This window comes from Phocoena phocoena, chromosome 1 (assembly GCF_963924675.1).
Source record: "Phocoena phocoena chromosome 1, mPhoPho1.1, whole genome shotgun sequence".
Classification (NCBI taxonomy): Eukaryota; Metazoa; Chordata; class Mammalia; order Artiodactyla; family Phocoenidae; genus Phocoena; species Phocoena phocoena.
In genome coordinates this window covers 45,753,787-45,777,143 of record NC_089219.1, presented here as the reverse complement: position 1 = coordinate 45,777,143, position 23,357 = coordinate 45,753,787, and the positions used below count along the sequence as shown (strand labels likewise).

Genomic DNA, 23,357 nt, shown 5'->3' with positions numbered 1-23,357 from the left:
CCAGGCAGCACACAGGCTGAGCAGGCAGTAGATGGGGGAAGGGCTCTGGGCTCGTGATGGGGAGGCCAGAAGGAAGGGCAGGAGGGGCCACTTACCTAATGGTGTGCTCAAAATAGATATCGTCCATGGAGGCTGTGACGCAGGGGCAGCCAGCATGCCTCTCCGCTGGCGTCAGGAGAAGAAAGCACGCGTTAGCAGCCTCCCCATGACCCAGGCCTCTGATCAAACGTCAGACCGCCTAGCTAAGGCCTGCCTCCTCGCCCATGCTTCCACCCTTCTTTACTTTCCTCACCGTGATTACGACACCCTTGACCCTGTCTTACATGTCTGGGTTTCGTCTGTCTTAGTGCCTCTCCCTCCTGCTAGACTGCATGTCACTTGAGGGCAAGGGTTTTTGCCTGTCTTGTTCACTGCTGTGCCCCAGTCCTGGAGCAGCGCCAGGCACGCAGGAGATACTCAATGAGCAGCTGTCGAATGAATGAATGATGACGCCATGCTATTCCACTTCCTGACCTCCTAGAGTCCCCGTACCCCTGTCCAGTCAACCTCACCCACCTTTGTCTCCTTGCCTGAGTCATTCTTCCTCTGAGGACTGTGCTCCCAGGCCTTAGTCCTTCTAGAATCCCTTCTCTGCCCCCAGGGCTGGGGCAGAGCCTCTGGTCTGTTCTCCCAGAGCCCTGCTTCCACCTCCCTTTCCCAGCTCCCATCAGACAGTGCTGGGGGGCAGTCAGTCTCCTGTCTGGCCCCCCCATCAGACTGTGAACTCCCTGTGGGCTGGAGAATACTGGGGCACCAAAGGCAACGAAATGAGCTCAATCCAGCTCCACTCAACTCTACTCAATGCCACAGGCTTTGCTCACAGCCAGTCTCGGAGCAGCCACATTGAAGGCCGCGCTGTGTCAGAGCAGGGACCTTAGGTTATGTACTCAGACCTCTGGGCGCCTCCGGGCAAGAGGCTGGGCCCGAGCCGAGCACGGAGAACTTGCAGAGGGCATCGCAGGCAGGTGGAGCAGCCTGAGCAAAGGCTGGGATGAGGGAGGAGGGGGGCACTCGGGGACGGCAACCGTCTCTGAAAACTGGGGCCTCTCCTCTGGGTGTGTGGTGCCGGGGCTGGGAGGGCAGCTGTGCCGGGCGCGGCCTCACCGGACAGGCAGGCGGTGGTGTCAATCCACTTGAGCAGCTGCCCGACGCTCAGCTCGCCACGCTGGTTGGTGTGACAGGGCAGCACCAGCTGGCTCATCTGCACCTCCGTGGGGTTCCGGTAGCCCTCGTCCTCTGCCATGTTGTTGTTCTCAGTGCGTGAGGCCGACTTCCGGGATGCACGGTTGGAGAACACGGAGGCCAGGCCCTGGGGAACAGATGAGGTGGTCAGCTCACAGCAGGGTCTCCCAGATCTGCCAGTCCCTGAGACCCCAGGGCCACCCGCCATAAGACCCCAACTCCAAGAGTGGCCACCACCTTCCAGCCCAGGGTCTCAGACCCCCAGGGGCTCTCTGGATGCCCTTATGCCCAGCTTCCTTTTGGCCAACAGTTCTGTGTTAACATAACCTTGGACCCGAAGGAGGGGGCTGGGAGAGAGGGATGCAGCCGAGGATTAATTCAGCTGGTGGGCCAGCTTATTCAAATTTTGCCTCAGATTCTACTTCATTCTGGAAAGATTCCCCCTCACTCTTCAGGGAGGCCCAGTGAGCCCTACAGCAGTCAAGCCTGGGGATTTGCTCCTATTTCATCCTATAAGAGCCCCTTCCTTGGGCCCCTCATTCTTCAGATGACATCCGTAGCAGCAGCTCTGCTGGGTGCGCATCCGTCATCAGCTCTACTCACTGGGAGGGCTCTGGGCGGTCACTGACCAGCTGGCTGATCCCGACCAGGGCTGGAAGAGCTGCCAGCTGGAGAACCAGCAGAGAAAGTCCTCAAACTCATGAGTTAGAGGAGGAGTTTCTGCCCAGGGCCCAGCTTGTCTCACTCGCCAGGCAGCAGAGGTGGGAAGTGCCTAGCAGTCCCCTGGAGGGGGCAGGATGAGGAAGGGCAGCCAAACTGCCGTCCTATCTCTCTCATGACACTGTGAACAGAGGTGGGGACGCCTGCCTGCGTGAGTAGAATGACAGGAGGGACGGGCATAGGGGTTCCAATTTTCATGGCCAATGCCAATTGTGGTGACGATAAGTCACCGCTAACATTTATAAAGTGCTTATTAAGTATCAGATACTCGTCTAAGCACTTTACGAGTACTAATTCAAATGTTATCCATACAACAAACCTCTGAAAGAGGTACATTATTATCTTCATTTCACAGATGAGGAAACTGGGACTTCCCTGGCGGTCCAGTGGTTAAAACTTCACCTTCCAATGCAGGGGGTGCGGGTTCAATCCCTGGTCGGAGGGGGTGGGGGGGTGGGGCTCGTGGCCAAAAAACCAAAACATAAAACAGAAGCAATATTGTAACAAATTCAATTTAAAAAAAAATAGATGAGGAAACTGAAGCCCAAGTAAGTGCCAAGCCCAGCTGTGACCCACAGAGTCTGAGGTCCTACCCGTCACAGTACACTGCCTGCAGGACATCCTGGGGTCCGAGGTGAGGAATCTAGGGCCCTGGATGCGGATTCAGCAGCAAAGAGCGCTGTGACCCGATGTTGACCCTGCCACTGCTGCAGGATGGGGGCAGTGACTGCTCGGGGCAAGGATGGGTCTCAACCTGGGAGTCTATACCCTTTGGATAACTCCCTTCACAAGGATCCCGTAGCTAATTCAGTCAATTCAAAACACACCGAGTTAACTTGTTTAGGTCACTGACCTCCTAAGAGGTAGAACTGGGATTTGAACCAAGCCAGTCTGACCCAGAACAGCTTGTGGGTTCCCAGACAGGCAGCTCATTCCCAAGAGTCCCTGGGTACCAGGCTCAGTGCTAGGGACCAAAAGGAGAGAGAGGAGGACAGCTGCGCCAGGAGCTCACAGCCTGGGTGGGGGCCTGCGGGTGCCAGGCTGCCAGGCTGTTGCAGGCAGCTCCCAGGCCGCTGCAGTCCAAGCATCAGGACCCGTCACCATGGTAACCACTGCCAAGGCATTTCCGGCCGGGTGTGCACTGGGGGCCTGCTTGGATGTGGATGCGGGTGGCTGGCTTTCTGGGTGTGGGAGACGGTAGAGGAAGGAGGCAGGCAGACTCCGTTCACCCACACTCTTCCCAACCCCTCCCATGGCTAGAGGTTCTGGGCAGAACGTTCCAGAAAGAAGCCCTAGAGAAAGCTAGGGCAATGGGGGAGGCAAAATGCAGAGGGTAAGGGAGCAGAAGAAAAGCAGAGCATGTGGAGTTTCTGGGTGGTTCTGTATGTGCACACAGGGAAGCCCCCCCAGCACAGTGTCCCTGCTTTAAAAGATTATTCTCATCTACTGCCTCACTGGATCCTCACGAGGCAGGCAGAGGGTGAAAACCGTTTACCCCATTTTACAGATGAGGAAAGTGAGGCTGGAAAAAGCCCTAGACCAGCAGTCAGGACATCTGAATTCCAATCCTCTCTGCTTCCCACCTAGCCCATACCCACTCCCACCAGCCTCCTATTTCCTGTTGTGCAAAGCCAAAGTCCCATCCATTGGAGTCTACATGCCTGGAGGCAGGATCTTTGCCTTACCCATTTGTTCATTCGTTCATTCACTCATTCATTCACCGAGCACCTCCTCTGTATTGGACCCTCCCCCAAACACTGAGCATATAAGAGAAATTGGGCCAATCCTTTGCGAAGCTCCTACTCTAGTGCTCATGCTTAGAAGTACCTGGCACACGGACTTCCCTGGTGGTGCAGTGGCTAAGAATCCGCCTGCCAATGCAGGGGACACGGGTTCGTGCCCCGGTCCGGGAAGATCCCATATGCCACAGAGCAACTAAGCCCATGCGCCACAAATACTGAGCCCACGCTCTAGAGCCCGTGAGCCACAACTACTGAGCCCACGTGCTGCAACTACTGAAGCCCGCGTGCCTAGAGCCTGTGCTCTGCAACAAGAGAAGCCACAGCAATAAGAACCCATGCACCGCAACAAAGTGTAGCCCCCGCTCGCCGCAACTAGAGAAAGCCCGTGCGCAGCAGCGAAGACACAACGCAGCCAAAAATCAATCAATAAATAAATTAAATTATTAGGGCTTCCCTGGTGGCGCAGTGGTTGAGAGTCCACCTGCCGATGCAGGGGACACGGGTTCGTGCCCTGGTCCGGGAAGATCCCACATGCCGCGGAGCGGCTGGGCCCATGAGCCATGGCCGCTAGGCCTGCGCGTCCGGAGCCTGTGCTCCGCAACGGGAGAGGTCACGTCAGTGAGAGGCCCACATACCACAAAAAAGAAGAAAATAAATGAATTAATTAATTTTTTAAAAAAAGAAGTACCTGGCACACAGTAGGACCTCATCAAAGGTTTGTAAAGGAATGTCTAGAGGCAGACTTGAGTTCAAATCCTAGCCCTGCCCCTCATGTGCTATGTGATCCTGAGCAAGCCCCTCCCCTCCTGAACCTCATCTGTCACTCACCAGGCAGGGGCAGGGGGAGACTGCCAGTCCTCAAGATATCCCACCCTTGATGCCAGGGTTCTGGGATCTAGTCCTGCAGGGCTCTGGCATGGCCAGCTGAGCTTTCCAATGAGGAAGCTAAGGAGCCCGGTTACCTGTCAGGCAGGAAATACTGTACGCTGAGCAGGGCTGAGCTCCCACCCCACTCCCCCCGGCAAGCTAAGGAGCAAGCCCCACTGTGCTGTGCTCCCACTTCCCTCAAAGAGAGGATTGCAGAGCCCCCGGGCTGGAGCACGCGCAGGGAGGCAAAGCACAGCCTCTCAGACTCCAACTCCTTCCTTGGGCTCCAAGGCAGTCTGCCACGTCAGGGCAGGCAAGGCCAGGCCTCCTTCTAATCCCATGGTGGGCAGGCATCCAGCCCGGGAGGCAGGGGCGTGTGTGGCCCAGGCAGGGTTTTGCCAATAGGGTCCCAGAGCCGAGCCATTCCTCTCGCCAGTCACGGGGAGAGCAGAGGCCCTGGTCAGAGTTAGGGCCTGGGGCGGCCAGGCAGGCTGCGCCAAGACAGCTGACAGGGAGGACAGAGCCTGCACGAAGGTGGAGAGGGCCTCTAAGGGCCAGGGACATGCGCTCTCAGACGGTAGCCATGCCAGGGGCTGGCTTCCAGCCGCAACAGACCCGGCCAGATTTGATAATCCCAGACTAGGCCCCAGCTGGCTACACTGTGGTCTCTGTGTCCCTGCTCCTCAGCCAGAGGCATGGGACAGAACTGCTGGGTCAGAGCAAGAAAGGCCACTTTGCTCAATCCCTTCACACCTGGGGAAACTGAGGCACACAGAGGGAAAGGCTGGTCCTGGTAAAGCCCCCTAGGCCAGGGCTTCTTCTGGGCAATTTAACAACAGGCCACACTACAGACTTAATCTGGATTTCCTCCCTCCCCCAAGTAGCCAAGTCTCAGTGACCCAACCTCCTTAAACTCTCAGTCTAGCCCCCCTGCCCTGATGTGTTCAGGTCCCCGCACTGCTCACTCACTGGGTTATTTCCACAGCCAGTCCACAGGCCTCCAGTAGCTCTCCACCTCCTTCCAGGCCTCTGTGCAACACCGGAAGGATCTTTCCAAAACCCAAAGCCACCAACTAGACAACCACAACCTACAGCGTCCTGCCTTGCAGGGAGGCTGGACCCAGTCCTTGCAACTGGGTCTTTCGTTCTGTGCCTTAGGACCACACAGACTTTTCCGAAGAGCAAGCCTGAGCAGGCATCTCCCCTGCTCAAGACTCCTCGATGGCTTCCTGCCGCTCTCAGGATCGAGGCCCTACTCTGTAGCTGCTGCCACTGTCCCCGCAGCTGCTTTCCCAGCTCCAGACCACGCTCGGTTCCTCAGAGCACGCTCTCACCCCACCTCCGTTCCTCTGCCACATGGGCACTGCCTCTGCCTAGGATCCCTTCACCTGCGCTACCTGCCGAGTGACTGCTTCCTCCTCCTCCCTCTTCAGCACCTCCCCCTGCCTTTTCCCCAGGGAGAGCTAGGGCCTCCCTGGCCCCCACAGCCTTACTGTCTCCACACTGCACTGACCGAGCTGTGCAGTCACTGATTCAGAGCCGCCTGCCCCAGCAGACAGGCATTCCCACAGGACAGGGATGGAGTCAGGCCTGGCACAGAGGAGGTGCCAAATAAACGCCTATGGGAGAGGAAAAGGGTGATGACAAGGGCGGCCTAGGAGCTGAGACTTGATGACGAGGACCATCTGAGGTACAGGGAGGACTGCAGAAGAGCAGAAAGGAGACGCAGGAACAGCTGGGACTCCAGTGACGGGAGTGGCCGGGGCAAAGGGAAGCAGGTGGGGAAAGTACTAGGTACCTGTTTGGGTGCAGACAGAGGGAGGGGCCGAGGAGTCCCCAGAAACCACGGAAGACCCCTGGAGAAGGGCGCGGCCTACAATGATTAGCGGGAAAACGTAGAGACCAGCCAGCAGAGATATCTTAGTGCCTTCAAGAACCATCTCGAAGGACTTCCCTGGTGGCGCAGTGGTTAAGAATCCACCTGCCAGTGCAGGGGACACAGGTTCGAGCCCTGGTCCGGGAAGATCCCACATGCCGCGGAGCAACTAAGCCCATGCGTCACAACTACCGAGCCTGCGCTCTAGAGCCCGTGGACCACAACTATTGAGCCCACACACTGCAACTACAGAAGCCCGCACACCTAGAGCCTGTGCTCCACAACAAGAGAAGCCACTGCAATGCGAAGCCAACGCACCACAACAAAGAGTAGGCCCCGCTCACTACAACTAGAGAAGGGCCACACACAGCGACAAAGACCCAAAGCAACCAAAAAAAAAAAAAAAGAATCATCTCAAAGAGCAGGCCTAGAGCAGAGGAGGCCCACCTACCCTGGAGGGGAGGAGCTGGCCTGGGCGACCGCTCAGCTCACCCACCATGACACGGGGCTGCCCTTGGGCATCAGCCTGGCCTGGACCCAAGTCCGGTTCCACAACTAACGTGTGTGACTTCAGGCAGGCTGCTCAGCCTACCCCTGTGGACTACCTACAGTTCCCTCAACTGTAAAAATGGGATTATAATACCTACATCCAGGGCCATCATGGGGATGAAATTAAACTAGATCAAGTGTTCAAATCTAGCACACGCCTGCCACGTGACTAACATTTATTGAGCACTTAGGTTAGCATTATAAACTGAGTTTGGGCTTCCTACAGAAATATAGCTGGGAGACACCTAAACAGAGCTCAAACCAGACTGTCTACATAGTACTTTCTCATGTATGAGTTCACCAGAGGCTCACAGCAACCCCATGAGGAGGCAAGACCAGTAGCTGGTTTGAGAGGTTCTGTGAGAACTCAGAAAGCCAGCAATAGTGGAGCAGGGATTCAAGTGCAGGGTGCAAGACCCCGCACGGCCTTGCTCCCCCCACCCCACTCTCCCACCTGGCCTCTCCCCAGTGGGTGGGGACTGGAAGGCAGGCAGGCAGCAGGGAGAAGTGCCTTGGCCCACCGCCAGCCAGGCCTCATGAAAACCAGGCACTCCTGCAGTGTGAGGGAGCTGCCTCAGCTGGTGCCCTGTCCCCACAAAGGTGGCTCCAGGCTCTCAGAGCGACCAGCCGCTTCCCAGTGGTTTTCTCACCAGCAAGGCAGGAGCATCTGTCAACCTCCTAAACACGCCTTCAAGTCTATTCCGTCTTCTTCCCAGAAAAGGCTCTGAGGTAGCCTGCGCATGCACACAGACTGCACACACACAGGGCTCCACAATGCAAACAGAGCTAAGGAACAAAATAAGGGAGGAGCAATTATGTTAGGAATCCAGGTGCACAAAGATGCTGCCTTAGAGAACTGCATTTGGCCTTGAGATTCCCAGTAGACAAGGCTATAAAGGACAGTAGTGGATGCACTCGTCCGTGACACCAGCTAGAGGACTGGGAGGATGTCGGTCGCCTGTTCCATAGGCTTTTTTTTTTTTTTTTTTTTTGCGGTACGCTGGCCTCTCACTGCTGTGGCCTCTCCCGTTGCGGAGCACAGGCTCCGGACGCGCAGGCCCAGCGGCCATGGCTCACGGGCCCAGCCACTCCGCGGCATGTGGGATCTTCCCTGATCGGGGCACAAACCCGCGTCCCCTGCATTGGCAGGTGGACTCCCAACCACTGTGCCACCAGGGAAGCCCTCCATAGGCTTTTTGATAGTCATATATATCAGATCATACCTTCATTCTAGAAGATAAATAATGGTCTCCAGCGCCCTATGCACACATCCTCATTTTACTTCTAGCTACAGGGTGTGTTGGCACTTGACATTTTTCAAGATTTGGGGGTGAGGGAGGTAGAGAATTAAACCATTATTTTTTACTAAGCACCTCTTATATGCCATTCATTTGGTTAGCACTTATTGAATACCTACTATGTACCAAGTTCTATGCTAGGAGCTTCCATATGTATTATTTCAGTAATTCTCATATCTATCCTACAACACACTGTTATTCTACCCATTTTACTGATGAGGAAACCAAGGCTGAGAGCCAGTACATTGCTTCTGAACACCTGAGAAGTGACAGAGTTTAAGACAATCCCGGGGCAGTTCCCTGGTGGCCTAGTGGTTAGGATTCTGGGCTTTCACTGCCATCACCCGGGGTTCAATCTCTGGTCGGGGAACTGAGATTCTGCAAGCCACGCAGCACGACACAAAAAAAACCACAAACAAACAATCCCAGACCTACCAGCCAAAGCCCATATTTATATCTCTATAGCACTTCCATAGGCCTCGGAGATGGAGAAGGTGGAAGAAATTCTTCAATCCGAAACTCAGAGAGGGGACGCAAACTACCCCACATCATACAGCCGGCCAGTGACGGAGGAGAGAACAGAGGCCAGTGCCCTGAGTCCCCACCCAGAGCCCACAGCCTGGGGTAGGCTGCTCAGGCGGTGGGCACTCCCCTTCTGACAGCCAGCTCTTGTGCTCTCCCAGTATGGACAGAGGGGGATGGGAGGGTCTCCAACCTTCTCATCTTGCCCCTGACCCTAAATCTGTTAAAGAAGGGAAGTGGGGTTGGGGGCATAATTGAAATTCTGAGCTAAGCCTGCCTCCTTTGGAGGTAGAGCTTCATGAGGCATTTCCAGTTCAGTGCCTTACTATAAAACTGAATATAAGTGGAATTTGTATCAGCTCATCACCCCCAGGAGACATCGGATGAGTTATTTTACCTGCCGGTGCCTCAGTTTCCTCATCTGTCAAATGGAGCATTTAACTAGAGAGTCTCCAAGACTCTTTTCAACCATGAAAGTGTTTGGCTTATGGGAGGACTTTCTTGACAAGACCCACGAGGCCCCCGGCAGATCGCCGGCCACGCCTCCAGTCTTGATCACACCCGTACCGCCAGCCACACTGGCCGTCTCTCAGTTCCTCATCAGGCCACTGCCCACTTCTGGACTCTTCTCACGGCATCCCCTCTGCCTGGAGCAGTCTTCCCTCTCCTCTCCACCTCTGTAAGGCCTTCTCATCCCTCAGCTCCATTCTCTCTCCCGCCATCCTCATGCTCCTGGCCCCATGAACCTCTGGTCTAAATGCTCTCCATCGTGAAAACATTCATTTAATTGTGGGAGTATTTGGTGGACATCGATGGGAAGATCCACCAGGTAGGAGCCCTCTCTCTCTACACCTGGTGTCCACCGGGCCCAGCACGGAGTCTGGCTCACCGTGGACCAAATGAATGAGTTTGTTCAGAGGGTCTCCAATTCCCACTGATGTCACCCTATGTAGGCAGGGAGAATACAGGCCATGAGGTCAGGAGAAGTTCTCCACTAGAGGCCCTGCCCCTTCACCCCATTCTATTTTTTTTTTCTTTTTTTGGCCACGCCGCAAGGCATGTGGGACCTTAGTTCCCCGACCAGGGATCGAACCTGTGCCCCCTGCAGTGGATACACGGAGTCAACCACTGGACCACCAAAGAAGTCCTTTTTCTCCCTCTCTTTTTTCCCCCCTTCACCCCATTCTAGAACAGAGTCTGAACGTCACCTGCCTCCATCCACTCCCCGAGGGTAAAAATAGCTTGTCTGAAATCTGATACCTACCCTCAGCTGGGTCATCTGGAGAATTCCTCCCGCCCCACTGAAGAGCCAGCCAGGGGCCAGAGAGGGCAGGGAGGGCATTTCCTGAATGCTTAACCATTCCTATCTCATCTGATACACAGGAAACATTTGAGGTGTTATCATTGGCAAGGTACACAGGGGACCCAGAGAAGTCCCAAGTCCAAGGTCCCGCAGCTCTAAACCACAGAGCCAGGGCTTAAGTGCAGGCCTCCTGCTTCTATCTACAAGGTAGCTCTTGCCTCCTCACCACAAGACTGAAAAGGGCTTAGAGATTGAATACAACTGCCTACTGGTATGAACGGGGAAACTGAGGCAGTGGGTGCCATCTGTCCAAGGTCTTAAGTGAAAGGGCCTGAAGTGGGGCAGACCTTGAGTAAGTAATTGAGAAGGTGAGGACAATCCCCATCCCATCTCCATCCAAGACTTCTGAGGGTTAAAGGAGATCCCGAAACTGAGGGCACCCGACTAACTGTGAAGCGCTGCCAGATGTGACGGAGGCTGGAGATGACGAAGCAGTTGGGCAGGACCAGACTTGTCTTTCCCCCAGCAGCCTTCTCACTCCTGGAAACCAGAATGTGGAGATGGGAGGAAATGTATGGAAAGTGCGTTGTAAACCACAGTGGCTCAGCCCTCCTTTTATTCCAGCACTTCTTGAGTCTGCGAAGGGCCTGCCCACAGGGACAGGACAGCCCGAGTGGATCCCCACACAGAGCAAGACAGGGGTTACCTGGGAGACACTGCTATGCAGAGCGGGCGCAGCAGGGGGCCTGAAAATGAGTTGGAACCTGCAGGGACTGGCTGTGTGGGACTGGGATTCAAAGTAGCCTCAACCTCAGCTCTGCTTCTCTGCATTGTTTGGGCACTGTCCCCACAGAGTGTTGCAGAACTATGACCGATGGGACGTGAGCAAGTTTTTAAATGTCTCTGGCCCCAGCTTCCTCCTTTATAAAACTGAAAGGGTAGGTATGCAAGTGAGAATGAAAACAATCGTGCTCCCTTGTTTAATTATTTAATATGTGCCAGGTGTGGTTCTAAGCATTTTCTGTGCCTTTTCTCTTTCAATCCTCACACAGCCCTAATAGTCAAATGTTGTTATTCCCATTTTACAGATGGGAAAACAGAGGCTCAGAAAGGGTATGGTGCACGCGCGTGTGCGCGCACACACATACACACCCACACCCATGCACGCACACACACACACACACAGCCAGTAAAGGGCAGAGTTGGGACTTGAACCCAAGTGTGTTTAACTCAAGGGCTGAGTCTGCTTGGGTACTTTGCTGTAACTGCCTCTCTCTTGTCTGACAGGCAGGATAGTTATTGCTGCATCCCAGGCATCAGTGCCAGGCACAGGCCCTTCCTTACCCACACATGCCAGGCAGGGCCCTCAGGAAAGCTCTCCTCCCCATCGACCCCCACATCCTCTGCAGGAAACAGTGATGGTATCAGGAGCTCCTCCCAGCACAGTCCAGGGTCCGGGCACTTGTCCTACTGGATGCTCAAGGCCAGCAGCCTGTGAGGGAGTGAGGTGCCACCACCAGTGCAGAGACTGCAAGCTGTCTGTCAGCAGAAAACTATACTTTCTAAATCCTTAACTTTGGGGAGTGGGAGGAAACCTCATGGACAGCTAGATAGGTCCCTCTCAGACGCAGGCATGTCCAGCTACCCCTGCCCCTCCACCACTGACAGCTGCCTCCCTGCAGCTTCCTTCCTTGGAGCTGTTTGCCACCTCTCACCCCCTACGTCCAGCAGACCCCAGAAAGTGGCAGGAGGGGTCTGCACAGAGGCAGTCTGACCCCAAGTGTGACTGGCCCCTCGGGCAAGCCCCTCTGATAGTATCCAGCATGGAACTCACATTCACGGGGAACCCCCCGCCATGCGAGCCCCTGGCAGTGGGGTGAGCCCTTCAGGATCTGTGAAGAATAGGGCCAGCCTCTCTCTTCATCAGAGCCCTTCATGCCCTGTCTGCCAGATAGCCAAGGCTGCTGCCTGACACCGCATCTGAGTCACCATGGCAACGGGTGGCCAGGCGATGGGCCAGGTCTGGCCATCCTGCAAGCAAGTCCATTTACCTTGGAGCTGGAAACAGTTACAGGGACCACAGGAGAGCACGGGGGAGAGGGAGAGAGAAAGAGAAGAGGGGAGGGGGAGGAGAGAGGGGTTACAGAGAGAGAAAGAGGGAAAGAAGGGAAAGAGAGAAAGGGAATAGAAAAACCATGAGGTCAAAGAATAGACGCTGGTAGGGAACAGAGCAAGTGGAAGAGAGGACACACACACACACACACACACACACACACACACACCCAAGAGAGAAGTGAGGGAGGCAGGAAAGGGCCCCTCGCAAACTCCCCCACTGCTCACATTCCTCAGGCTAGAGCCGCTCTCAGTCCTTTGGGATTCTGGCCACAGCTGGGACTTCCTGCCCCAGGAAGCTGGCAGCCCCGTGGCCCCTTGGAGGCCCCAGCTGCTGCTCCAGTCCCTGCAGTCCCCTCCACTGAGGGATGGTGTCTGCCCTCCCCAGCAGGTGGGGCCCCTGCCCCAACCCCTCAGGCAGCACCTACAGGTTCAGTCCCCTGCTTGGTCCCCACACTCCCCCAAGGCCCCAGCTGGTCACCGGTCACCAGTTCTCCCGTCCTCTCGCCCAGTTCCCCTCCCCTCATACAACACACCAACTTCTTTCCTCCAAAGTGTTCAAGAAATCATTCCTAAGCAGAGCAGAGTGGCGAGAGTGGGTGTGACTTCACCCACAGAACGCATTTCCTTACTCCGCAGGAAGAGTGGGCCTCAGGAGGCCCAGCAAGGGGACACCAACCCTCGAGGGGCTGCTTCTAAGGCCCCGAGTCGCCAGGTGGAAGGCTGGGACCCAGAGCTGGGCCTGGCTGCTCCCTGGCAGGGGCTGCTGAGCTGAGCAGGTGTGCCCGTGGTTCTCTGCTGGGCACTCACCATGTTCCAGGGCCTTCCTCGGCCTCAAGCTCTCTGGCTGCGAGGTGGCCTTATCATTCCTGTCCTAGTCCCACTCCCACCCCCATGTGCCCTAAACTGTCTCAGAGGAATCTGAGCCCACAAGAAAGGCTTGTTGAAGAGGTGATGAGCAGGGCAGAGAGAGAAGAAAGAAAAACAGGAAGGCATAGGGGGCTGGCAAGGGGGACACAGCCTGCATTGGAATCCTGGTACCGCCTCTGTCTCCCTGGATAAACTAAGTCACTTACTTAAGCCACTCTGAACCTCACTTTCCACATCTGTAACATGGGAATAATAATATCATAGTGAGTATTCAATGAGATTATATACAAAGTGCTTAGACCAGGATCTGACCTATAGAAAATGCTTGAAAAGTGTCAGCTCTCCATGTTGTTAAAAAGCCAAGGCATGGGGACTTCCCTGGTGGTCCAGTGGGTAAGTCTCCACGCTCCCAATGGAGGGGGTCCGGGTTCAATCCCTGGTTGGGGAACTAGATCCCGCATGCATGCCACAACTAAGAGTTGCACGCGGCAACTAAGAAGCCCGCGTGCCACAACTAAGAAGCCCGCGTGCTGCAACTAAAAGTTCTACATGCTGCAACAAAGATCCCGCGTGCTGCAGCTAAGACCCGGCACAGCCTAAATAAATAAAAATAAATCTTTAAAAAAAGAAAAAAAAGCTGAGACATTTATATCATTCTTTTAGATTCCATACAATACATAAATAGACTCATAGACATAGAAAACAAACTTATGGTTACCAAAGGGGAAAGGGTGGGAGAGGGAGGGACAACTTAGGAATTTGGGATGAACAGATACACACTACTATATATAAAATAGATAAACAACAAGGACCTACTATATAGCACAGGGAACTATATTCAATATCTTGTGATAACCCATAATGGAAAAGAATCTAAAAGAATACATACATATATATATATATATATATACACACACACACAAGAATACATATATATATATATATATATATACACACACACACAAGAATACATATATATATATATATATATATATATATATACACACACACACAAGAATACATATATATATATATATATATACACATCACTGAGTCACTTTGCTGTACACCTGAAACTAACACAACAATGTAAATCAACTATACTTCAATTAAAAAAAAATGCCAAGGCATTGTTGAAGGACACAGGGAATCATCCTAACTGGAAGGGCCTGCACTGGTCCCTGGGGTAAGAGATCCCCGCCGTGACTGGCCAGGCGGCCCTGGCAGAGCCCATGCCAAGCTTGAGGACGAGGACCCAGGCTTTGGGTGGACAAGAGAGCTGCGGGAAGCTCCCAGTGGTGGCAGACAGGCCTTTCTACCCAATTCCAGGACAGACACTTCCAGGTAAACACGCCAAATGTCTACCACCAGGGCTTCATTTCATCCATGGATCAAGATGTTGAACAGGCCGGAGTCTGTGGTACTCCAAGGAGGCCTCCCACGGATGATCACTCACAGTCTAGCCAGACTCAGCAACTTCTCATCTCCCTGGCCCCTGAAAGGCTCAAGACGCCTCACTAAGGAAATGGCTTCTTGGAATAGAAGGCAGTGATCGCAAGAAGCCAGCTCGGGTTCACAGGGAACAAGGCATCCGGGCACAAGGGAAGAGCTCACTGGGGCAGGAATAGACATAGTTTGCGTTTGCACAGATCCAGAACATTGTGGGTGCGCAGTAGACATGAGTTAAATTGAACCTGGGAGCTGTCTCCCACATTTGTCTGCTCTGTTCAACTTTTGGTCAAAGGGCTTGAATGAAGACACACCTGGTCATGGATGGCCACCTGAAAGGTTGTAACTTTTAAACATAAAACCAAGCAGATGAAAATGAACACGATTCACACTGTCAGGCTGCATTTAAGTTTTTCTGTTGCCATCACTTTGTTCTATGTGTGCTGGCGTGGCTCTAGCTTAATGGTTGTTTATGCAAAAATGGCCTCATGGTTTCCCGTAACCACAAGCACAACAGTGGCAACTCCTGCTGCATCCAAAGGGGGCCCTGTGGTTGCTGAAGGCCTCTGAGGAGGTGAGCAGTGGGGACGTGTTTAGGGCAGGAGTGATTGGGTGGCAGGGAAGAGACAGCCTCTAGCTGAGGCACGGCAGGCAGTGTGAGGCCCAGCTCTGTAAGGGGGAGACAGAGCGGACAGGGAGTGGCACAGGACGGACAGCCAGGGAGTAGGGGCGACAGCGAGGGGGCCAGGCTACTTGTGGCTTGGGTGACAGCCCTCTGGCTGCAAATGTGAGGGCTGGCGGGGTCAGAGGACAGGAGGGTCCTGGTAAGGAATAAAACCAAGACCAAACAGGAGTGGGCAAGGTTAGAAAGAGGCTAATTCTGGCCGGGGATCAGCATCAACATTTTTAAAGACCCAGACTCTCCACTCATGAATAGACAGTAAACAAAGGAACGAGATTGTTTTAGAGTGAAAAGTACTGTAAGAAGGAAAACAGTGGCACTATTCACAATAGCCAAGACATGGAAGCAACCTAAATGTCCATCGACAGAGGAATGGATAAAGAAGATGTGGTACTGTGCTCGCTTCAGCAGCACATATACTAAAATTGGAATGATACAGAGAAGATTAGCGTGGCCCCTGCGCGAGGATGACATGCAAATTCGTGAAGTGTTCCATATTTTTCCAACAAAACATTGTGAAGCAACTATACTCCAATAAAAATTAAGTACTTTACATAATTATTTTTTAAAAGAAAATGCAAAGTATTTCCTAAAAGAAAAAGAAAGTCATGAATCAAAGTATATTTCAAGTTACTGGCATCACCGCATGGAAAAATAAGGACTTTAAAACTCATGATTTTGACTGTATATCCTTAGTGGGACTTATCCTAAGAACAGAAAGGGGGCTTCCCAGGTGGCGCAGTGGTTGAGAGTCCACCTGCCGATGCAGGGGACACGGGTTCGTGCCCCGGTCCGGGAAGATCCCACATGCCGCGGAGCGGCTGGGCCCGTGAGCCGTGGCCGCTGAGCCTACGCATCTGGAGTCTGTGCTCCGCTACGGGAGAGGCCACAACAATGAGAGGCCCGTGTACCGTAAAAAAAAAAAGAAGATATGGTACATATATACAATGGAATGTTAGCCATAAAAAGGAAAAAAAGAACGCCATTTGCAGCAACATGGATGGACCTAGAGATTATCGTACTAAATGAAGTAAGTCAGACAGAGAAGGACAAATATCATAGGATGTCACTTATATGTAGAATCTAAAGGAAAAAAATGATACAAATGAACTTATTTACAAAACAGAAATAGACTCACAGACATGGAAAACAAACCTATGGTTACCAACAGGGATGGGGGAGGGGTGGGGATAAACTAGGAGTTTGGGATTAACATATACACACTACTATATATAAAATAAACAATAAGGTCCTACTGTATAGCACAGGGAACTAAATTCAATATCTTGTAATAATTTATAATGGAAAATAATCTGAAAACGAATATATATATATATGTATAACAATCCTGTTGCTGTACACTTGAAAGTAACACAACATCGTAAATTAACTATACTTCAATTTAAAAGTATTTTTTAGAAAGAAGAAAAACAGCATATGTGATAGAGAGAGAAGGTGGTGGACCTGAAGGAACTAATTTAGGTCGAGTAATCAAGGAGACTCGTGGCCAAGATCTGAATGAATGACAAGCAGGAGAGATTGGGCAAGGTTCTGGGGGCACAGGGTCCCAGACAGGGGAGCAGAGGGTGCAAAGAGCACAAGGAGGAATGGGAACAAGCTTGGCTGCCAGAGGAAGAGCAGAGTGGCCAGAGTAGCCAGGGCAGTGTCAGGGAGAAGGGAAGAGACCGGGAAGAGTCCTATGTCACCCAAGGCCTAAGGTCTCAGTGGAGTTTGGATTTTACTCGAGGTGTGATGGGAAAAACTGAAGTCTATGAGTGGGGAGAGAGTGATCTGCCCTGCATTTTAAGATCACTCTGCTGGGGACTTCCCTGGTGGCACAGGGGTTAAGAATCCACCTGCCAATTCAGGGTACACGGGTTCGAGCCCTGGTCCAGGAAGATCCCACATGCCTTGGAACAACTAAGCCCATGCGCCACAACTACTGATCCTGCGCTCTAGAGCCCTGCAAGCCACAACTACTGAGCCTGCGCCCCTGGAGCCCACGCTCCGCGACAACAGAAGCCACAGTAATGCGAAGCCCGTGCACCACAACGAAGAGTAACCCCCGCTCGCTGCAACTAGAGAAAGCCTGCGCGCAGCAACGATGACCCAATGCAGCCAAAAAATAAATAAATTAGTAGTATAAATAAATAAATAAAATATCTTTAAAAAATAAAAAAGATCACTCTGCTGTTGTGTGGGGGCAGATTGCAGGGTGAGAGAGAAGAAGCAGTGAGACTTCTCCGTGGGCCCCTGCAGTCTGAAGAGAGATGATGGACCCAGCAGTATGGGAGGTGGAGCCAGTGCAACATGCTGAAGGCTTCCATGTGTGAGAGTGAGAGAACAGGAGGTCGTGGGGAGGATCCAGACTTTGGACAAATGGCTGGTAGGTGGTGGTGATGGTTACTGAGTTGGGAGAGACCAGGGGAGAAATAAGTAGGGGTGGAATCAAAAATTTTTGAGATCCTATGAAACACTTAAAGAGAGATGTCAAGGAGGATGAATGTTCAAGTTTGGAGTCCGCTGGAGAAGAGGCTGCACCTGGGGACATGAGAATACTTGGGCTTTTAAGATCCACAGGACTCTGCAACCTTGTGGTCGGTCAAAGGTGGCTGCCAATTCTTTCCTACTCCTCCTTAGACCCCAGGTTGGGTCTAATCCCCTCCTCTTGAATCTGGATCCCCCTTAGTGACATTTCAACTGGTGACTTCTTTTTTTTATATGTGTTGGGTCTTTGTTGCTACACGTGGGCTTTCTTCTAGTTGCGGCAAGCAGGAGCTACTCTTCATTGCGGTGCGCGGGCTTATTGCGGTGTCTTCTCTTGTTGTGGAGCATGGGCTCTAGACACGCGGGCTTCAGTAGTTGCAGCACCCAGGGCTTAGAGCACACGGGCTTCAGTAGTTGTGGCACACGGGCTTAGTTGCTCCATGGCATGTGGGATCTTCCCGGACCAGGGCTGGAACTCGTGTCCCCTGCATTGGCAGGCGGATTCTTAACCACTGTGCCACCAGGGAAGTCCTCAACTGGTGACTTCTGAGGCCAGATCATGAGAAGCCTGGCAGCTTCCACCCAGGGCTCTTGGAACTCTTGCTCTGGTGGAGCCCACTGCCAGGTGGGAAGTCTGACTTCCCACTGAGACCTTCATATGGAAAAGGCCCAATGTGGCTGCTCAGAATGACAGTCCCAGCTAGAACCAACCTTCCGGCCATTCCCACCAAGGGGCCAAATACCAGTGAAGCCATGGTGGACTCCATAGTCCAGCCCATCCACTGGCTGAACACCACCAAGTAACCTCCATCAACACCACATAGAGCAGAAGAGTCACCCAGCCAAGCCCTGCCCAAATCCCTGACCCACAAAAATCTCAAGATAAAATAAAACAGTTCTTGTTTTAGGCCACTAAGTTTGGGGATAGTTTGTCACACAGTCATAGTAATAGAACAGACATCATCCAAGGAGAGAGCAAAAGAGGTCGGCTAGGAAGGAGAAGCCTGCAAGGGAGCCAGAGAAGGAGCCCTGAGGTGGGAGGATCTCCAGGAGGAGGGGCGCCTGTGGGTCCAAGGTCAGAGAAGCTCTAAGGGGGCGGGAGGAAGGGCGAGAGAAGAGCCCATTAGAGTGTATTAGGAAAAGGATGAGAGGAAAGAAGTGGAAGCAGGGACCACAGAAAACTCTTTCAGATTCTTGTGGGAATGGGGAGCAAAGAAACAAGGGAGTATCTGGGAGGGGGCATGGGGACAAGGGAGGGGTTCTGTTTGCCTAGAGGCAGGAGAACAAAGAGCTCGTTTGTCTGCTAATGGGACAGAGCCAGTTGTGTGCCTGAGAACCGCCTACAGCACAGGGACTGCCCAAGAACTGCTCTCCCAGAAGCTCAGAAAATCCCTTTTTAGAAATCTATGGCTGTCATTTACTGTGCACCTACTATGTGCCAGCCCTAGTTCTTGGGGGTCCTTTAATTCCCAAGTCCACCCTGAAGCAGGAGACCTCATTTTACGGTTGAGAAAAAGGAAACTCAGGGAACAGGGAAAGATCCACTCAAAGACACATGACCAGTAAAAGGTAGATCAGAGACTGGACGTGGGCTCTTCTGACCCCAGAGTCTGGCAGGGGTGCTGCAGGGGGACCAGTCCTGGAGGGAGATCAGATCCCCCAGCCTACGGGACTTATGAGACAGAACCTGGCACTTGGGAGACCCTCCATCGGCTTCCTCCCTGCTCTCCTGCCTTCCAGGTGATACAGAGAAAGAGCTGGACGGGAGTGGTCCCTGGCCAGTCCATCCCCCACTGGGCTGTGGGGATCTCACCACCACCCACCATCACCATCCCCCCATGCCTCTGCAGAGGGCCTAGCAGGCTCAGAAGTCCCTCCCAGTCTCCTGTTTGCCTCCCTGAGAACCAGTCTGAGCAGGGGTGAGACACACCTTCTCTCAGTCTTGCAGCCTGAAAGCTCTACTTTTATCTTCCAAAGTAAGGGCAGGCAGGTGGGGACCAGGTAATCTCAGTCCCAAGAGGCCCTCAGGGTAGGGGTGGAGGAAGCAATGCTGTACTTGGCCCTTCCCTTGCCCCAAAGTCATTCAGTCCTTGGGCCCCTTCCTCTCCCCAGGCCCATGTGTCCCACGTACCCCACTGCTCTCAAAGCCTGTAGGCAGGCCGTCCAATCTCTATGTAAATGCATCATGACACTAACCTCCTTGGCACAAAGCAGGCTCAAATGACAGGGACCATTATTACCCCCGTGTCCACATGTTTCGGATGAGGAAACTGAGGCTGGGAAAAGGTAGCCACTAGCCCAGAATGAGCCGGATCCTTCTGACTCCAGACCACCATCCCTCCCACAGCTCTTGGGGCAGTATCCCCAGAGAAGGAGAGGAGCTGGGTCTCTCCATACCCTCCTTAAGGGATCAAATGGAAATTGAGACTCACCTGGTTTGGCCCAGCCCTGGAGTGTGCTGGAAATCTGAGGTTGCTTTAGGAAGACTTGAAGGCCACTCCCCTTCCAGGCCTCTGAACGGATTTCAGGCCTAGGAGCAGGGCCACACCTGGCTGGGCTGCACCCCCAGGGCGGATCACAGCCTGTTCTAGAGGTGGAGTTCAGCACTGACACCAGCAGTGAGCATCCCATTCCAAATGATGGGCCTCTGTGTGGCACCGCAGAGGCGCTGCCAGCCAGCCTGCTGACTCCCTGGACTTTTGAACAACCAGACAAGGTAAAGCACATACAACCACTTTCTAGACTGTAAAGTGGGTGTACATATTAAGGAGATAAACTCCTTGAAAACAGGAGCCAGGCCCATGTCTCTCTAGAGTCCCAGGGCCTCACTATTTATTTTTTCCAGCTCTATTGAGATATGGTTGACAAATAAAAGTTGTACACATTCAGGTTGCAAAACACAATGTTTTGATATACGTATATATCGTGAAATGATTACCACAATCAAGCTAATCAACACATCCATCATCTCATTTTTTTTTTTTTTTTGCGGTACGCGGGCCTCTCACTGCTGTGGCCTCTCCCGTTGCGGCTCCGGACGCGCAGGCTCAGCGGCCATGGCCCACGGGCCCAGCCGCTCCGTGGCATGCAGGATCTTCCCGGACCGGGGCACGAACCCATGTCCTCTGCATTGGCAGGCGGACTCTCAACCACTGCGCCACCAGGGAAGCTCACAGTTACCCTTTTTTGGGGAGAGTGGTGAGGATGCTTGAGATCCACATTCTTAGCAAATTTCCAGTACATAAGGCATTATTGTTAACTACAGTCACCATGCTGTATTTTAGGTCTCCAGAACTTATTCATCTTATAACTGAAAGTTTGTACCCTTTGACCAACATCTCCCTTTTCCCACCCACTATCACCCCACTATACTTTTTTGAGCACCTACTATGTTCCAGGCATTTATATACATTATATAATGGCTTCGTATCCATAATACCATTTAATCCTCACCAAACCCTGTGAGGGACAACTATCCCTCTTGCACAGAAAAGGGAACTGAAACCGGGCTATCTGAGGGCCACGTTGCTCTGGGTGGTCGAGCTGGGATTTTTGCTTTTCTCACTACCACAGTTCTTTCTACTCATTCACTAGGCTTCCTCTCCAAAAGAGGTGCTTAATACTTAATGTCAACTGCCATTAATTAATTAATGTCTGATTTGCTGAGAGAAGGTTATTACTATTGAAGAAGGCCCAGGCAGGATACATGTGTTACATGGGCAAGGGGGCCAGGGAGAGACACCTCAAGGGGTTACTGCCAAATGTTCTCCCTCTTCCTTGCGGAAAGAGCTTTTCCCACATCTCACACACAGGTGCCTCTGCCGGGACCATGCTTCCTAACCTGGAAAAGTTTTCAAGGCTGAGCTACTCCATCAGCTCTTCCAGGGAGACTGCCCTGTCCCCTAGGCTATGAGGGGTCACCTCCGGGCTTGCCTCTGTCACAGCCTGGCCACACTGTACTCTCATCATTGGTTTTTACCACTCTCTGTCTCCCCATCAGCTTGAGGGAACCTGAGGACAGGTCCAGTCTGACTCATCCCTGTGTTCCCAAAATGCCAGACTCTGGTCCTTTCCATCACTGCCCTTGTGCCACCTCCTACCCACAAGGAGGCTGCTTCTGGGAGTGGCAGGAACACACAGGTCTGCAGCCAGGGAGCTGGCAGAGGACCCAGCCGGCAGCACCATCTGTCCCTGGAGGCACAGGACAGAGCAGGCACAAGGCAGAGGTGTCAGTTCCTCGGCTCAGCCAGGTCAGCCCAGGACAAGGCCCAGCTGTAGCTCAGGGTCAGCCGAGACTTCGAATTCTCTAACTAGCTCAAAGTGACTCAGTGCCAGAGCCTTGGTTTTCTTAGCTGTAAAGCTAGCTGGATACCAGCAGCCTTGCAGAGCTGTTGGGAAGTTTAAACACACCTGACACTCCGTAGGTGCTCAACAAAAAGCTAGCATTTACCATCTCATCTGACCCACTGACCCTGTCATTAACCCACTGAGGAAACTGAAGTCCGGATGAGACGGAAATAAAAGAACCAATATTTACTGTGGCCAGTTATGTGCCAGGATCTACACTCCTCCACTGTCTTTAACAAGATCTGCAGGAACAGACCTGGTTCACAGATGAGGAAACAGGTCCACAGGGAGTGAAGTGTGTGAGCATCTCTAAGGTAGTTATCTGGACTCTTACCACTGTCTAGCTCGGACCCACCTGGACCAGGCACAGGTGAAGGGCAGGGGTGCAGCCTCCCCTAGGCCCTAGGAGGTAGAGGCAGGAGGTCAGCCCTGAATCTGCATTGTCAGTGTGTGAAGGTGGGCAGAGGAGGCTGGCATGGGGTGAGTCTGGGTGTGAGATCGAGGCCACTTTCTCGGTGGCCAAGACAAGGGCTGGAGAAGGGGTCCCAACCTAGCAGGTAGGGGTTCCGAGTCTCTCGCCAGTGGTACAAGCCCAGGCACATCCTCTCACTTCTCTGTGCCTTGTCTGCACCAGGGCGCTGATCCTATGGCCCACCTCCCTATTGTGAGGGGTCAGAGGTGGATGGGAAAGCAGTGGGGACCTTCATGGCGCTGGAGGAGAGGAACTCTGATGATGTGTTCTCCCGGGTTGCTGAGCAAAGTGTGCAGGGACTGCACACCTTGGCACCGAGACTGAGGACCAGAGATTCCCCAAAGAGTACACAGTCTGGTGGGCAGAACAATAGGGCCCACAGCACTCCAAACCCCAAACCCTGCCTCCGGGGTCCAGGCCCCCAGCCTGCAGCACGTCGTAGCCATGTCTCAGCCCCTTCCAGCTGCTCTGCCCTCACTCACTCCACTCCAAGCCATGCCAGCCTTCGTTCGGCAGCTCAGATGCACCAAGCTCCCCCCACACTGGAGCCCATAAATGAATACTATTCCCTCTGCCTGGAACGCTCTTCCCCCATCTCCTCCCATGGCTGCCTCCTTCTCAGCCGCTGGGTCTCCGCTCAGTTGTCACCTGGTCACAGAGCTCTCTTGTGACCTCTCTCATTATTCTCTAACAGTTCTCTGTTCTCCAGACAGCCTGAGTTTAATCTCAGCAGTGCCACTTACTAGCTGTGTGACCTTGGGCAAGTTACTTAACCTCTCTGTCTCAGTTTGATCTTTAATATGGGCATGGTACCACTATCTACTTCACAGAGTTGTTTTA

General features: G+C 53.0%; 1 protein-coding gene and 1 non-coding gene across 2 annotated transcripts in view; one reads left to right on the top strand and one right to left on the bottom strand.

Annotated features, from left to right (window-relative positions):
- The window catches only part of ACOT11 (acyl-CoA thioesterase 11), a 107,094-nt gene that overhangs the window by 19,569 nt on the left and 64,168 nt on the right, over positions 1-23,357 (bottom strand). The window contains exons 4-5 of the mRNA XM_065883487.1: positions 1,144-1,348; positions 96-165 (exon numbers count right to left, since the gene is read on the bottom strand). Coding sequence (XP_065739559.1) covers positions 96-165; positions 1,144-1,348 — 275 coding nt within the window. The remainder of the gene's footprint in view (positions 1-95; positions 166-1,143; positions 1,349-23,357) is intronic.
- Positions 15,607-15,713, top strand: LOC136141284 (U6 spliceosomal RNA). Its single transcript, XR_010657727.1, has one exon. It is a non-coding gene; the product is annotated as a U6 spliceosomal RNA (small nuclear RNA).